Consider the following 16,982-nt stretch of genomic DNA (forward strand, 5'->3'; position numbering starts at 1 on the left):
ATGTGGCTTATCATGAAGCTCAGTGGGATAATAACGTTAGATCTTCAAGAAATGAGTGGTTATGAGAATAATATGTATGTTTTTGGAAATGATACTTAAAATTGACGTAGTCAGAGACCATGATGAGATAAAATTACATGTTGTCAATTTACAGTGATGCCTATAATTGATATTGAAAGAAATATTTGAAAAAAATTCGACCAATTCATTTCATGAGTTGCGATTACTCCACCAAAAAATATTTATCTTCTACTAGTTTGGTAAAATTAAGCATGCATGCATTCATTCAGCTGGTCAAGCATTCAGCAGAATGCATTCATGCATTCTATCTAAATGCATGCATGCATTTAGATAGAATGGGGATGACTCCAGTACCAACTCTGTCTTTTAAATGCTGTAACAAAAATCCTCTTGCCAAATAATGAATTGAACAAAATTATTGATTGATTGAAACCTGATTAAGAAATTCTAAAGACCTTCAGTCTACTTTATGAGTCTACTTTATTCATTTATACAATAAGTACATTATCAAATGATAGGGAGAGGAAAAATAAGGTAACCTTGTGCTATTCCTCTTCCAAATTTAGATATTTCATAGTCCGAAATAGGTTAAGTCCTGTAGTTCTTCAAATCACAAAATGTTTACTCCTTTTTTTTGAAAGTACATATTTTCACAAAAAAAGATTTTCAAATTTAGATGCTCCAAAACTAGACATAGAAGAAATATTTCAAATTAGATTTCCGAATTTAGATGCTTCAAAACTAAACATAGAAGAAATATTTCACATTATTATAACTAAAATAGAAAATATTCACATATGAAAAATATAATTTTGAAGAATTACCGAAAAAAAAGAAATCTAAAATTTTTAATAGCGGCTTTTTTGTATCGCTACAACTAAAGCATGGCAGTGATTTTCTTTTCCACTTCATCTTTATTTCATGTCACAATAATTTCCAGCCACTAATGTAGAGTTTCATCGGGTATTTTTGACTGACAGACAAACAGTGTTCTGTAAGACCAAGCGCACACAGTGTAACTGTTTTACAACTACCGCTGCAAACCAGTTGCCTCTAAAGACAATTTGAAACTGAAACAAGACTTCAGTCCGCATACGAGTGTAATCATGGCAAATGGCTTTTTGTAAATCAGATTTTCTATTTATCTTGTGCAACTGAAGTCTGTAATATAACTGCAATACACAACGCAGGTCCACGGTTGTATGTGACTGTTTTCAGACTAATTTAAGACTGGTCAAAAACTAATTGGTCGAACGGAGGATGTTAGTGGAGAGGATGACTTTCCAGTAGAGCCTATTTTATTTATTTTCAAAGACAATTCTCCACAAGTATTTCAAGTCCAGGTGATGATGAGGAGATGAATGATAATACAGAACAAACGTTTCTATTTGTGATAATTTCATGAATGGTTCAATAGAGAGATGACAAATAGCTGAAATGAAACTTGAGAATGATTAGCTGATATCAAATAGATTTTGAAAGATAATCTATTCGGCGCATATTTCAAATCATAATTATTATTATTGTTATTCATGGCGCTTAGTTGTATATAATATGTGAGATTCACATGCCACCTGTCAATTACATATATATATATATATATATATATATATATATATATAATATATATATATATATATAGCACATAACAGAAGACACTTTAAAGTTGTAATATAAATTAAAACAGGAGACACGATATAAATAGATTGAAAACACTTAAAAAATTACATTAGAAATGGGGGAAATTTTCGGAGAAAAATGTGTCTCCTTTCTCAACCAAGAAGACTCAGGAGACACAGTCTCCGAAAATTTCCCCCATTTCTAATGTAAGTTTTTAAGTGTTTTCAATCTATTTATATCGTGTCTCCTGTTTTAATATTAGTTTTATTATTATTTATATATATATATATATATATATATTATATATATATATATATATATGTTACATACAAAATTGGTATAGCTCAATGCAGCCTACACTTGCAGAGTAAATAGTCACTTCTTGTTCAAACTTTCGTGTAGGCTTAAAATGATTTTGAAAAAATATTTGTCAACACCCTAAAAATTATTCTCTAATAGAATTCTAAGCAACGTAACGTTTTACATGTACAATACGGCTGTACAGGCGAAAAACTGAACGTTAGTGGCAGTGGTAGTGGTTGATTTGATTTGATTGAGTCACCTCCGATGCAGGTGTGAAGTAGTTTGTACAAGGTGCGCCAGAGAAACTTACTTATTTGAAAAAAAACCTGTACGTTGAATTAGTCGTGTAGAGGGGCAGGAGGGGGCGCATCTGGAGGGAAAAGTTCTCAAGTTTATCCTTCCTCAAGTAAATTAGCTATCATGCTCTGGTCTAGAGAGCAGCGGGCCTTCGCAGTTGAGAGCTTCTTTACTAACGGTCGTTCACCTTCTGCGCTCGATATGAAATTCCTCTGCGCTCGATATGAAATTCCTCCCCACAGACTCGTTCCTGGCCATAATTCGATTCTCTCGTGGGTCACTTATTTCAGAATTGTGGAATTGTCGCTAAACCCAGAAATGGACTTCAACGAACCACCAGAACTCCAGAAAATATCGAAAGAGTGAAGCAGTCAGTTGTGGTTTCTCCCAGGCGTTCGGCTCGCAAACACGCAGCTGCTATGGCAATTTCTGACTGCACTGTTCGACGAATTTTCCACGAAGACCTTCAACTTCATCCCTATAAATTGGCTGTTGTTGAAGAATTGAATGAACGCGATTTTGTTGCCCATCAAAATGCATGTGATATGCTGATTGACAACCTGCCTGAAGACGCGGTTATTTTTTTAGTGACGGCTCATTTCCACATGCGATTCGTCAATGCGATATTTTTTACGGGTTTATTTAAAATCTCTGGTTTATGTCGATCGACCACGGACCATAGCAAACCTCAAGAACAACATTCGCGACGCCATTGCCAACATACCAATGAATTGAATGCATCTTTTTTCTCAGTACCGGAGGTGATAGAAACTATAAAAACTCTGAAAAATAACTCTTGCCCAGGTCCTGATAATATTAATAATAGAACTCTAAAGCAGATAGCAGATCTAATAGCTGAACCCCTCTCTTAAATTGTAAATAAATGTTTTTGAAACCGCTGTATTTCCTGATTCATTTAAAAATAGCAAACATTGAACCGATTCTTAAAAAAGGTGATAAAAATAATCCAGGTAACTATAGACCAATAAGCTTAATTAGCAACCTTGCCAAAATATTTGAAAAAAACTAATAATGAAGTTCATACAAAATGATAACATTATTAATGAAAACCAATATGGTTTCCAACCTAATAAAAGTACTGAGGATGCGCTAGTATATTTTGTAAACAGATATGTTAAATTCCAAGAAAAACCCACTTGTAGTCTTCATGGATTTATCGAAGGCTTTCGATACCATACCACATGATAAAATTTGCAACAAATTGGAGAAGTATGGTTTCAGAGATCATTCATTAAAATTCATAATAAGTTACTTGGAAGATAGATTCCAAATTTTAACAATAAAAGTATAGAGAAACTGTCATCTCACGGCTTGCCCCAGGGAACTGTACTTTCTCCAATATTTTTCATTCTTTATGTAAATGATTTGCTGAATATTAAGCTAAAAAATAGGAGAATTTCATCTTTTGCTGATGATTCAGTTATTATATTTTCAGAAAATAATTGGAATGATACTTTCATTGTTGCAGAGCAAGACATGAATATTGTGAAGAAGTGGATGGACTCTAATGCTTTGAGTTTAAATGTAGAAAAACCAATTACATAGCTTTTTCAGCAAATAGAGAGGGTGAACCTAACAATCAATATAAGTTAAAAATCCATTCAACCTGTTCTTCAATAAATCAACCAAACATTGATAGATGCTCCTGCCCTGTTATTAATAGGAAATCAAACCTCAAATATCTTGGTATATGGATCGATGAGTGTCTCAAATGGGACATCCATGTAAGAGACTAAAATACCTATCTTATAAATTTTATAAATTGAAAAATGTGCTATCTTTCTCAGAATGCAAACAGGTATATAAGGCACTAGTAAAATCCCTAATGCGATATGGTTTAGTAGTTTGGGGTGGGACTTTCGATACCCATATTAAAAACCTTTTTCTAATACAAAAATTCATCATAAAGACAATTTTAAAGAAACCTAGAACTTATGATAGTAAGATTTTGTTCAGTGAATTTGATGTTAAAACTATACGACAGTTATATCTTAGATGCATAACAAATTACAGTTTTAAATACGAGCATAATTTCCCTCTAGCCGATGACATAGATTATAATCTTAGACCTAATACAATAAGAAAATATAAAATATATAACACCAACTCAGCTCTTCTTAGAAGGCAACTTTACTACTTTAGCAGTAAATTCATGAATATACTAGAAAGTGAATTTCCACTTAATAATTTCCGAAATAATTTAACACAGAAAAAGAGCCATAGAGGCATGGCTGAACTTGAATTATTTCCAATCGTTGACTTTTATACAATAATCAATTTCATATTACAAATTACATTTTCGAACACTTCATACGCTAAATTCAAGTTTATATATTAAATCCCTGATTAAGCTGATTTACGACTCACACTGGCGCACAAGGAATCTTCCTTTTTCCGGTGTTTTTGCCTCACCTACTGTACTTATGCATATGAACATAAATTAAATCTTCATTTTATAACTATTATTTATAATATAAAGGATATCATTTCGTTATTATATCTAATTAAATAAATGTATGTATCTTGGTTTAAGTGCAGTAGCATTTATACTTATATTTATTTTTTTTGTAAAGCTTTTTTGTATTTTGTTTTTGGCAAATAAAATTCATTCATTCATTCATATACTGCAACGAAATTTCAAAAATCGACTTCATCAGTGTATGCGCAATGGGGGTCGCCATTGGTCTGATCTCATTTTCAAGACTGCATGAAAAAAATCGAGATATTGTATTCCCATATAAAAAATATTAAAACAATATCTGAAGTACTTTGGTTTTTATTGACCTTTCAAATAATCAAGTTTCTCTGGCGCAACTTGTAGTTTGTGAGCTCTTGAAGGTCAACTGTTAGGCCCAGCGCACACAATGTGACAGTTTTAAAACTACCGTTTTGAGACTGACCTGTAGATTGGGATCGGCAAACTGGGTGCGCGCATACCGCGTGAGCATGTTGATGATGAGCACCTGTCCCCACTCGTCGACGTCGACCAGCAGGTTGCACAGTTTGCGGAAGTGCCGGTGCACGAGGTCGATGCGTTCCGGGCACACCTCCTCGAACGCCATCACCGCCGAGCCCACCACCAGCGTCGTCCTATCCGACAAAAGCTTCTCGATCACCAGCACCAGCTCGTCCTTCTGCTCCGGGTCCAGACTGCAATACACGTTCACCAATTAGCATAAAACTAGAATCAAAGTTGAGACACGTCCCTCCACCCGCCTGTGGAATCGCTGTTTTCTCTAATTTCTCATTTAACTGCAGCTTGACTTTGTATATGGCCATAGAGAAAAGATTGATAGCATAACATTGATATATCATGGTTTAGGTCGTTTATTTCCCAAATTTCAAGTAGATTTTTTGTAAACCCAAGCCTATTTTTTTTTTTTTAACATCTTTATTGCCCATAAAAACAAATACAAAATAAAAAAAACTTACAAAAGAAATATTCTAGATTATAATAATATGCTATTTTACAAATAAATTAAAATTACATGGCACCACCCAGCAAGGGCAAAACCCTGACCGCTGAGTGAGAGTATCAGCTGATTAGACAATATAAAAATTTATTTACTAATAATCAAAGCTACAAAAATCGAAGTTAACAATAAATTACTAGTAACTATAATATTTGACTGATGTCGAAGAAAAATTTTTGTATCACCCACTTATTTATCTGTTCCATCCTCTGTCTATTACTGTCTATTATTACTGTTTTGGTCGAATGAGAGTATAAGAACGGCACAGTATGAAAAATTACCAGCGTCACATGCTTCACGAACCATATGCTTGTAGTAGTTCTAGTAGCCATAATTATTAGAACCATCGGCTTCAGTTGACAATGCAATTTAGAACATAAACGCCCTACCTTATACCAAGAGATATCTTTGTATGCCATTTTTTCTCTATAGTATGACACAGCATAGTCTGCATAGGTCGGTATGCAGAATGTAGAAAAATATCAGGGTTGAAAAGATAGACGGAATAGTATATTTCGCACCTAGGGCCGAAAATGAGACTTTTCCGGCTTGAAATCGGTTTTCAAGTCCGAGGCCGTAGGCCGAGGACTAGAAAAGATTGAGAGCCGGAAAAACATTTTTGCCCGTGGTGCGAACGCTATTTTTCGCCACACACAAAAATAAACAATAAATATATATGAGAATAATTGTTTATTAAGCACTTCCGAAAGCAGAAGTGGAAGGTCATAGCTCTAGTAAATCTGAATATCAGGAAATTGTCCAAGTATTTTTATTTTTTATTCTGATTTGTCTAAATAACCTCAAAGATTATGTTCAATTATGTGGGAGGTTGAGTTTATACTTTTTTATTCTTTCAAATGACAATAAGATGATATTATACTAAATGTTTTAATTATTGAATAATAAACACAAATAATGAAAAGTTTTTGATCAGCTGTTTTAGCACACTTGAAATTTGTCCAATCTGGATGTCAACGTCAACAATGCTTGTTGTCATCGACTTCGGAAGTTTAGGTTAGAAGTTCTATCCTACTCTGAAAATCGAATTTGAATAGTTTATAATATTTATATTTTATCTGTATTTTATTCATCCAAATAAAATGATAGTATATTATTGCAGAATACTTTATTCAATTCTAGAAGCATGAACTGATTCCGTTACATAAACTATTATTTTGTAAAAACGTTCAGCATCATGGATATTGCCCAAGTAGTTCCAAAATTATCCACCAGGTTTCGTGATAAACGATTAAACGCAGGTTTGAGGTTAGATTCTATTATACTCTGAAAATTGAATTTTAATAGTTTATAATATCTTATTTGTATTTCATTTATCCAAATAGAATGATAGTATCTTATTGCAAAATACTTTATTCAATTCTAGAAGCATAAACTGATTCCGTTTCATAAACTATTTTGTAAACACGTTCACATCAAATCAGAATCAGCTGACTTCAAGGTTATTTTACAGCCCTGGGGCCGTAAAAATTTTACCGGCCTGGTCAGAAAACAATCACTTTCGGCTTCCATATGACGCACGAACACCAGCTCATTACATCCAAGTGGGGCAAAAATTAAATTTTATCAATAAAATCAAATCCAAGTTGTACAGTGTAGATTTAGTCTCTGAGACTGGTTTTAATAATAAACAATCATAAAAAAATGAAAAATTACTTTTCTCAAGAATCATTTGATGTAGCAATAAATAAGCACATAAAAATAATGGAGATATGTCTCCCGTCTATTGATATCTAGATATTTTTCATCCAACGTATAGTTGGGTTTTGATTGATGAATAAAAATAGAAATAAAAAGAGAATTTGATAAAAAATAGATGTAGTTTTAAGTTGTAGTTTTGAACTCACCTGTGCAGTTTCGGGATGGCATGCGCGGCGGTTTTGCGCACATAGGGCGACATGTCGGAGGCCGAGTCTCTGATGGCCAGCATCACGATCGGCACAATCACACTCACGCGGATACTCGACAACACTCGCAGTGCGCTGGCGCGGATCAGCTGATTCGGATCCTTAACAACAAATCAATCAATCAATTATGTATGATTATTCAATTATCAATATGATTATTTATTTATTCATTTAAGATACAAATGACACTGATGAAATAACATTGGTAGATAAAATAATAAGGCAGTCCTTGTGCTATTTTTTCCAAATTTATAGGTGATGACACAGTCCAAGATAGGTTAGAATTTCACGCGTACAATTTATATACAATTTTAGTCCAAAATAAACATGAAAATATACATAATCATTATGTATCCTGTGTATAAATGTAACATTGTATGCTTGTATTTTGTTGGAAACAAATGAAATTCAATTCAAATTAGTTATTCACTCAAATTTTCTATTATTATAGTACATTGTTATTTTGATGTTTTGACTTGGCCTGTATGTATGTTGTATTTGACTTAATAAAATGAATTTGAATATTATTATATAGTGAAAGCTTTTGTCATTCTGTTTGTCAGTATTGCGTTAGAACTCGTAGAGAACGGACGTATAGTGGAGTAGTTAGTAATAGTGTAGTGTAGAAGTAGTGAGTCAGCAGTTTGTTCGCCATCAAAAGTGGAACAAAAATATTGCATCGAATATCGGTCGTCGACCGCGGAATTCATGCAAGCAAAGCGACCTGCTTTTCGCGGCCGTTCTAAAGCTCGCGTTCGCGTTTTCGTGTGCGTGAGTGTTGATACGAGGACTGTTTGAAAGGTATGTTTTCAAAATATGTCTAATTTAGTGAAGCCACCTAGTATTCCTACAGAAGAGCAAAGAGAACAGGGAGCCACTAACGACAGTATGGACACCAACACCATGCTAAATACATCAGAAATCCAGTGTTCACCGGATAAATATATCAAATTAAATAAACTCGAAACTTCAACCGAGCAGGTACTTTTCATCGCCTGGAAAGAGACCGATGAGAAGAGGAAGGAATTGGAAAAGAGCAACTTGGAACTGTTAAAAAAAGTGCAGGATTTGGAAGCAAGATTTCTGAATATTGAGAAGAAGATTCACAGCTCACAGCCTACCAGCTCAGCAGCCGAGAACTACTCAACAAATGAAGAAGAATTGGCCAAAGAAACGGAATGGATCAGGACTCGTACAAAGCGGGCTACCAAGAAGAGGAAGCTTAGTACTCCATCGCCAGAAGTCAAAAATGTGTCTGCAAAAAGAATTCAACAGAACTTAAATTCTAAAACCACTGACGTGGAGAAGAGAGAGAAGAAAGAAATGCCACCACCCCCAATCATAGTGGATGGTATCAAGAATCTAGATGGACTCCTTAAGAGTTTGAAAAAAGTGTCGCCAGCTGACAAATTTAGAATAAAACTCTTGAGTAGAGAAACGTTCAAAATAAATGCAGTCGACTCCGAAACTTATCGGAATGTTACCAGAGAACTGATTAATGACGGATTTAACTGGCATTCCTATGAAGATAAGCAGTCGAGACCAATAAGAGTAATGATTAAAAAACTTCATCACTCTTGTAGTACGGACATGATACTAGAAGATTTGAAGATACGAGGATTGAAAGTTCTAGAAGTTGTAAATAAGCTAAAGTGGAAGACAAGAGAGCCATTAGATATGTTCATAGTCTCATTCAGCGCGGAAGAAAATATAAAAAAAGTTTTTGAACTTAAAAATATACTTGGTTGCAAAGTGGAAGTGGAAGCACTGAAGAAGGCCAACCTGATACCGCAATGCAAACGATGCCAAGCATACGGTCACACACAAAAATACTGTAACAAGGAGCCTAGGTGTGTAAAGTGTGCAGGTAAACATCAAACAAAAGACTGTACAAAACCCAGTGATGCTTTACCAAAATGTATTCATTGCGGAGAAGCACATCCAGCCAGCTATCGAGGCTGCACTGTCGCAATCGAATTGCAAAAGATTAGAAACTCCAATAAAACAAAAAATATTCCAGATTTACGGAAGAACACAGTGAAGAATATTCCACCAAAAATCACAGAAAATACACAACCCACAATCCAAACAATGAAAGCGCGGTTAAGAAATTAACTTTCGCCCAGATTGTCTCAAAAGAAAATAGACCAAATTGGGAGAGCCAAAAAGTGAAGTAGGAGATAACAATAATATTTTGCAGCTCATCTTGGCAAAACTGGATAGACAAGAACAAATAATCACCTCACTGCAGTCTAAATTCCAGAAGTTAGAACAAAGTAAACTACTGCAATTCAAATGATTCATTCACTAAAAATAATGGAATGGAACGCAAATGGATTGTTACAACGGCAACAGGAGTTGGAAGCAATTCTAAACATAGAAAAAATAGATATATGTCTTATATCTGAGACTCATTTTACAAAGCAGTCGTTTATAAAATTCAAAGGCTATAGGATCTATCATGCTTTACATCCCAGCAATGTCGCAAGGGGTGGGAGTGCCATCATCATCAGAGACAATCTACAACATCATGAACAAGTGAAACTCGAAAGTGATAGAATACAATTGACAGGTGTAGCAGTGAAAGCAGTCAATTATCATTTTGTTGTTGCAGCTATTTACTGTCCTCCCAGATATTCCATCAGAAAAGATGAATATTTATCATTGCTTGATATGTTAGGAGACAAATTCATTCTTGGTGGAGATTTCAATGCAAAGCACGTGCATTGGGGATCGCGCTTAACAACACACAAGGGAAGACAGCTCTATGAAGCAATGAGAGAGATGAGGTGCGAAGCTCTTTCAACTGGTAAACCAACCTACTGGCCCACCGATACGAGGAAAATCCCAGATCTTATAGATTTTTTTCTGACAAAGAATATATCGGTAAATTATTTGCATTTAGAGGATAGTTTCGATCTAAATTCGGACCACTCACCCATCATTTTGACTCTCAGTGATTCAATTCTACAGAAGGAAAATGCTTGTCCTGCGCTAGTCAACAGCCACACGGATTGGGATGGTTTCCAAAAGATGCTGGATGAAAGAATAGAGTTGAACTCGCCATTAAGAAACGAAGAACAGATTGATCGGGAGTTAGAGAAGTTTGTTACTGATATCCAACAGGCAGCATGGTGTAATACTCCACAATTCAGAAGAAGAACCACTGGAAATAATTACCCTGCGGAAATCAGAGAAATGATTGTGGAAAAACGAAGAGCAAGAAGGAGATGGCAGCAATCACGTTCCCCTCAAGACAAAAGAGTTTTAAACAATCTAACTCAAGAACTAAGGAGAGAGATTCAATGTATCAAGAGTGAATCAATCAATAATTACTTGATAAACTTAACAGCAGAACGCAGTACAGACTACTCACTCTGGAAGGCAGCTAAAAAAATAAAAAACCCATTCATCAATCTCCTCCTCTCAGGAAGCAGAACAGACAATGGGCAAGGAGTAGTGATGAAAAGGCACATACTTTTGCAGATCATCTTGTGAACGTTTTTAAACCAAACAACACAACTGAAGAAGACACTTTAGAAGCAGAGGAGAACATCTTACAGCCAAATCAAGAAATAATGTGTGTCACAGTAGAAGAGGTGAAAAGAGAAATAAGAAATCTGAATAACAAAAAGACCCCTGGATTCGAAATGATAACTGGCTTAGTCCTCAAGCACCTACCAAGAAAAGCAATAGTAAAATTAACACACATTTTGAATGCCTCTTTCAGACTCAAATTTGTACCAGGAATATGGAAAGTAGCAGAAGTTATAATGCTACTCAAGCCAGGTAAAGAGCCACATGAAGTATCATCATATAGGCCAATATCATTGCTACCTGTGCTTGCCAAGTTGTTTGAAAGGATTTTACTGAGTAGGCTAACACCAATAATTGAGAGACAGCACTAATTCCAAATCACCAATTTGGCTTCAGAGTGAAACACTCAACAATAGACCAAGTGCATAGGATTGTGAATGTAATAGAGAAGAGCCTTGAAGAGAAAAAAGTTTGTTCAGCAGCTTTCCTTGATATAGGGCAAGCTTTTGATAAAGTGTGGCATGAAGGTCTTCTTTTCAAACTGAAAAAAGTGCTACCAAAGCAATTTACAGATATATTAAAATCCTATCTGACTGACAGATACTTTAGAGTCAGGCATGAAAATTCATATTCTGATTTGAAGGAAATAAAAGCAGGAGTTCCTCAAGGAAGTGTTCTAGGACCATTTCTCTACCTACTCTATACCAGCGATATTCCCAGCCTTGATGAGAATACTACAGCAACATTTGCAGACGATACAGCCATATTATCAGTAGACAGTAATATCCATATTGCAACAGAGAAACTACAGAGATCCATCAACAAAATTCAAGATTGGACTAGAAAGTGGAGGATGAAACTAAATGAAGCAAAGTCGATTCACATCAACTTCACCAATAAGAAGGACCTGCCCATACCAATAACAGTTAACAACCAAGTTGTACCATATGCCAATGATGCCAAGTATCTAGGTATGACCTTGGACGCAAAGCTTCGCTGGAAGGCCCATGTCAAGAAGAAGAGAGAGGAACTTGGAATCAAATATAAGAAGCTGTATTGGCTGATCGGTAAAAACTCCAACTTACAAATCCAAAACAAAGTACTTCTGTACAAACAGATACTAAAGCCAGTATGGACATATGGTATACAACTTTGGGGGTGTACCAAAGACAGCAACATCAATGTAATACAACGGTTCCAGAACAAGGTGCTGAGGAACATTGTGGATGCTCCTTGGTATGTCAGGAACAGCGATCTTCATAGAGACCTGCACGTCGACCTGGTGTCCACCGAGATCCAGAGGCATGCGGAGAGGCACGAGGGGCGACTGCACCAACACGACAACGTTGAGGCGATCCAGCTGCTAGACAATGGAGGGTTGGTGCGGAGGCTCAAAAGGAGGAAACCGTATGAGCTAGTGTAGTGCTTGTTCAATTAGTGTCCAGTGAAAGAGCAGAGCAGTGATTGAGTGAATCTAGCTTCTATAGTACAGTCATAAGTGTACATATTAATTAAACAATCAATATCAGTGAGAATATCTAATGAGATATTCGCTGTTAACATTTTCAAGTAGTATGTTAGGGTAGAAAAAATTAGCTCATTAGTCTCCAGACTAGATAGCTATAGTATTGTACAATAAAAAAAAAAAAAAAAAAAAAATTCTGTTTGTCAACTTCTCAATGTATGAAACTTTATTGTAATAGACTTTTTACTTAACTTTATTTTATTTCTTATTAATTTGGCAATAAATTTTGTTTGAATGAAAGCTCATAACAAAAATCGAAGTGTGCATGAATCAAACGGAATGTGGTAGAAATGAGGATATTTTTGGTTTTACTGTTGATTATAAGAAGAACAATTTTAAATTTGTAATGATACACTGTATAGAAAAAAATAAAAAAAATTTTCATTTCATGAACCAAACAAAATCTAGATAAATTGAAGAAAATACTAGGAAAAGAAAAAATAATGCAACAGAGAGAAAGAAGAATACTGGGGGGAAAATGGAGGAAAATAGAGCGGAAATAAAAACCGAAGAATACTACAAAAAGAAAGAAAACTATAGAGAAAGAAAGAACATTAGAGAGAGAAAGAAGGATGAATGCTAGGGAGGAAATAAAGAGAAGACTAGAAGATTCAAGAGGAATATTAGAGAGAAAGAAAAAATAAGGAAACTAGAGAAAGTAAGGAAAAATAATACTAGATTAAGAATGAAAGCAATAACAATAGAGAAAGAAAGAAAAAAGAATATTGGAGAAAGAAAGAAATAAGTATACTGGAGAAAGAAATGAATAGGAATATAACTATAGCAAACTACTGTACTAGATTAATTCTATAATTAATTCTAGATGGGACACTCAATGTAAAAATAAAGTTTTCTCAAAAATGTGTATCCCCGGAATTTTATTTCTCTTGTATGAGTACCTACGATCGAAAGTCTAGGGAGCATTTTCTGGTTTTTCTTTCCTGAAATTGTTCATAAACATTCATTTATTCTGTATATTTTACAATTATTGAACTTTCGAAGGCACAATAAGAATATGGAAAACTGGACTTATTTTAATTATTTCTGCAGAATTGCAAATCTAGGTTATGAGTCAAATTGTCAACAATTTATACTTTTGTAATTTTGAATCTAATACACTAGGTTATGTCTACAATAAGATTTCTAATACAAATAATGCATTCTTCAAAGAGACAAATATCAATCTTCAAAGATAAAAATAACACAATTATATTATTGTATTATTTTTATCTTCTAAGATAAAAGGGATGATAAAAGGGAAATATATAATTGGGATGTACGGTACTATATCGAGGTTCGAATGTATTTAAAATGTCTAAATAATAAATTCACTTTAAAATATCAGAGTTCAAAAAACTAGACCCACTATTTAAACACTAAATCAACCAATAGACGATATTTTTTATCTTGAGTAAATTATTTAACCAATAATATATTTGAATAGATAGAGAAAAATCCAATAAGATGATTTATCGAACCTTGAGGGCACGTTGGAACGTGGATATGGAGAGTAAGGCCAAATCCTGTTGTTCCTCAGCATAACGCACCAAGTAGACGTAGACCAGTTTCTTCACTTCGATATTTTTCGATACTACGTTTTTGACAACCGCTGGGAACAAGTTTGAAGTATCTCTGCCTTTTGCAACCATCTGTACAAACAGAAATTTAAATCAAGAATACATTCATTACTGTTATTATTTCATCATCTAATCATTAGCCTATTATTATAAAGAAGTATTGTAAAGAATGCTTTCTCTCGAAAACAGGAGGATTTTGAGATACAATTGACAAATTGGAAAAAGTCCCAAAATATGAGGGTTTTGGGGTTTATAGGGGTAAATCCACCCTCTGACATCTCAGAATATCTCAGATTCGAATTCAGCGCCCCAAAATACACATAAAACAGTCGAGAAAAATTATTTCCTGGAAAATGACCATTTGACTAGACTAGGTATAATCTTTTCGAGTTTATTAGATGAACTCACCCCTATGATCCTTTTCATGGCCTCTAATTTGACACTGTCTTTATTCATATCCAGCATCTGCTTCAAATCTTCATGTCTGGAGAAGAAAAAAATTATTAGTAACATTATTAAATAATGAGTAACATTATTGAATAATGAGTAACATTATCAACAATTATTATTAAATTATTGATAGAAACAAACATTTTCCAATAGGTTTAACGAAACATTTCAAATTGGTTAAGAAAAAGATGATTTTATTGTTGAAGTTCTTCATAACAAAACACTTTATAATAACACGGTTGTAGCCTAGACACTGTATTCCAAACTTTGAAGAGATTATGTTAACATTTGATAGAAACAAACATTTTCCAAGAGATTTAACGAAACATTTTAAATTGGTTAGGAAAAGGATGATTTTATTGTTGTTCTTCATGACAAAACACTTTATAATAGCTCGGTTGTAGCTTAGACATAGTATTTCAAACTATGGAGAGATTAGGTTATTTACAATAGTACTATTGAATAAAAAGAAATCTACATTAATATAGTCACACAAAAATACTTTATTTAATGGCAGGGTTATGATAATATACTAATACTATGCAGTATTACTTTAACCAAATGTGGAGGATGCTACACATTTAAAGTGAATCCCCAAATTTTAGTAACAATGTCCGTATTCAGTTCTGATACTTACACAGACAATAATACTGATATGTGGGGGATACACCTTCAATCAAAAATATATAATTACATAGAGATACAGTCGCATTAATTATAATAGGATAAATACAGAGTTTTAACCAAAACTGACTGAAATAGTGCATTTTAATAATGGATTCTGTTTGCCTAATACAACATGAATAAAACTAGATAAATGAAAGAACTAAACCCTATTCTATTTGTTCCAAGAATAAAAATTGGATACGTACATGTTTAAAATTAATTGAATATTCAAGTAAGCAAACTAATCTGCCACATCATGTATATAAATCATAGTTTGATTTGATTATTATATTATAAAGATTATTATTATAGATGGATTCATTCCTGAATCTAGTTGAAATTGGATTAAGCTGTATTGAGCATACGAATCGAATTATTTATTATTAATATAAACTACTTGATTTCAGTAAAAACGAACTTCCAAGTCGCAAGCTTGGTCTTTCAACAATCATCAACTTATCTTGACTTATTTTTGGCGAAATAATTTTGAGGAACATTACATAATTACTCAAAACACATTGAAGAGTGTGCAGTACGGCTCCAGCTATACGGGTTTATTGGACGCGCTCAATTTGTTTCGCTAGTTAGCCAGATTTATTGTTTATGGGGTAATCTATACGAGCGTAAAAGAAGCTCCCCATAAGAGACCAAGCATTCTGAAGACGCGCGAAATAAATTCTACTCGTCTTAGTTGGGTTCTAAATGAATGAAGAATGGATTGCCAAAGCCATTCGACTTACTGATTACCAAAATCATCTGACTCACTTTTTATAATCATGTAGTACGAAGAAGCTTCCAGAAGCTGGATCGCTTGGATATTCAATATCATTTAAAATAAATTCTAAATTCAAAATAAATTCTACTCGTCTTAGTTGGGTTTTAAATGAATGAAGAATGGATTGCCAAAGCCATTCGACTTACTGATTAGCAAAATCATCTGACTCACTTTTTATAATCATGTAGTACGAAGAAGCTTCCAGAAGCTGGATCGCTTGGATATTCAATATCATTTCCTCCGAGACCAGAAGATGGACGGTTGTTACTGTAAGAACCGTTGTTCGACATTTTGAAAAGCCCTTCTGGAAAAAAGATTTACTTAATAGTGCTATACAAGGATAAACACAAGAGATATTGGGATTAAATTCTAAAGGTTCAAGATCTATTATTTAGATTATTATAGGTTATTCCAGATTATTATAGATATTATAGATTATTTAGAGAATCTATGAGATGATAAACAGAATTACTTCACAAGAAGAAAAGTAACATGGCTAATCAAACTTGATAAAACATCCAAAAAATAAAATTACAATAAACTTAAGAAGGGGGTACCGGTACGTATGAGACAATGGTTTCATTTGTGCAAATTACTATCGAACACTATTGCCCTAAAACTTTACTTATAATATCTGTCAGATAGTGTTCCAAGGTAGTACATAGGCTTATACTGAGAAGCAAGATAAAATTTTAGCAAGAAAGGTACGATTGTAACATCAGATAGCACATACCGACAGTAATGTGCTGCTGACCTATCAACCGTTATGTTATTAACGGTGTTTCACACTAA

At 34.0% G+C, this 16,982-nt stretch overlaps 1 protein-coding gene across 1 annotated transcript in view; it reads right to left on the reverse strand.

Moving 5' to 3' along the window:
- LOC111044626 (AP-3 complex subunit beta-2-like) overlaps window positions 1–16,982 on the reverse strand; it is a 40,549-nt gene that overhangs the window by 21,612 nt on the left and 1,955 nt on the right. The window contains exons 2-6 of the mRNA XM_039443734.1: window positions 16,362–16,494; window positions 14,708–14,783; window positions 14,201–14,371; window positions 7,601–7,761; window positions 5,124–5,412 (exon numbers count right to left, since the gene is read on the reverse strand). Of these exons, the coding sequence (XP_039299668.1) occupies window positions 5,124–5,412; window positions 7,601–7,761; window positions 14,201–14,371; window positions 14,708–14,783; window positions 16,362–16,480 (816 nt within the window). The 5' untranslated portion in view covers window positions 16,481–16,494. The remainder of the gene's footprint in view (window positions 1–5,123; window positions 5,413–7,600; window positions 7,762–14,200; window positions 14,372–14,707; window positions 14,784–16,361; window positions 16,495–16,982) is intronic.

This window comes from Nilaparvata lugens, chromosome 1 (genome assembly GCF_014356525.2).
Source record: "Nilaparvata lugens isolate BPH chromosome 1, ASM1435652v1, whole genome shotgun sequence".
Lineage (NCBI taxonomy): Eukaryota > Metazoa > Arthropoda > Insecta > Hemiptera > Delphacidae > Nilaparvata > Nilaparvata lugens.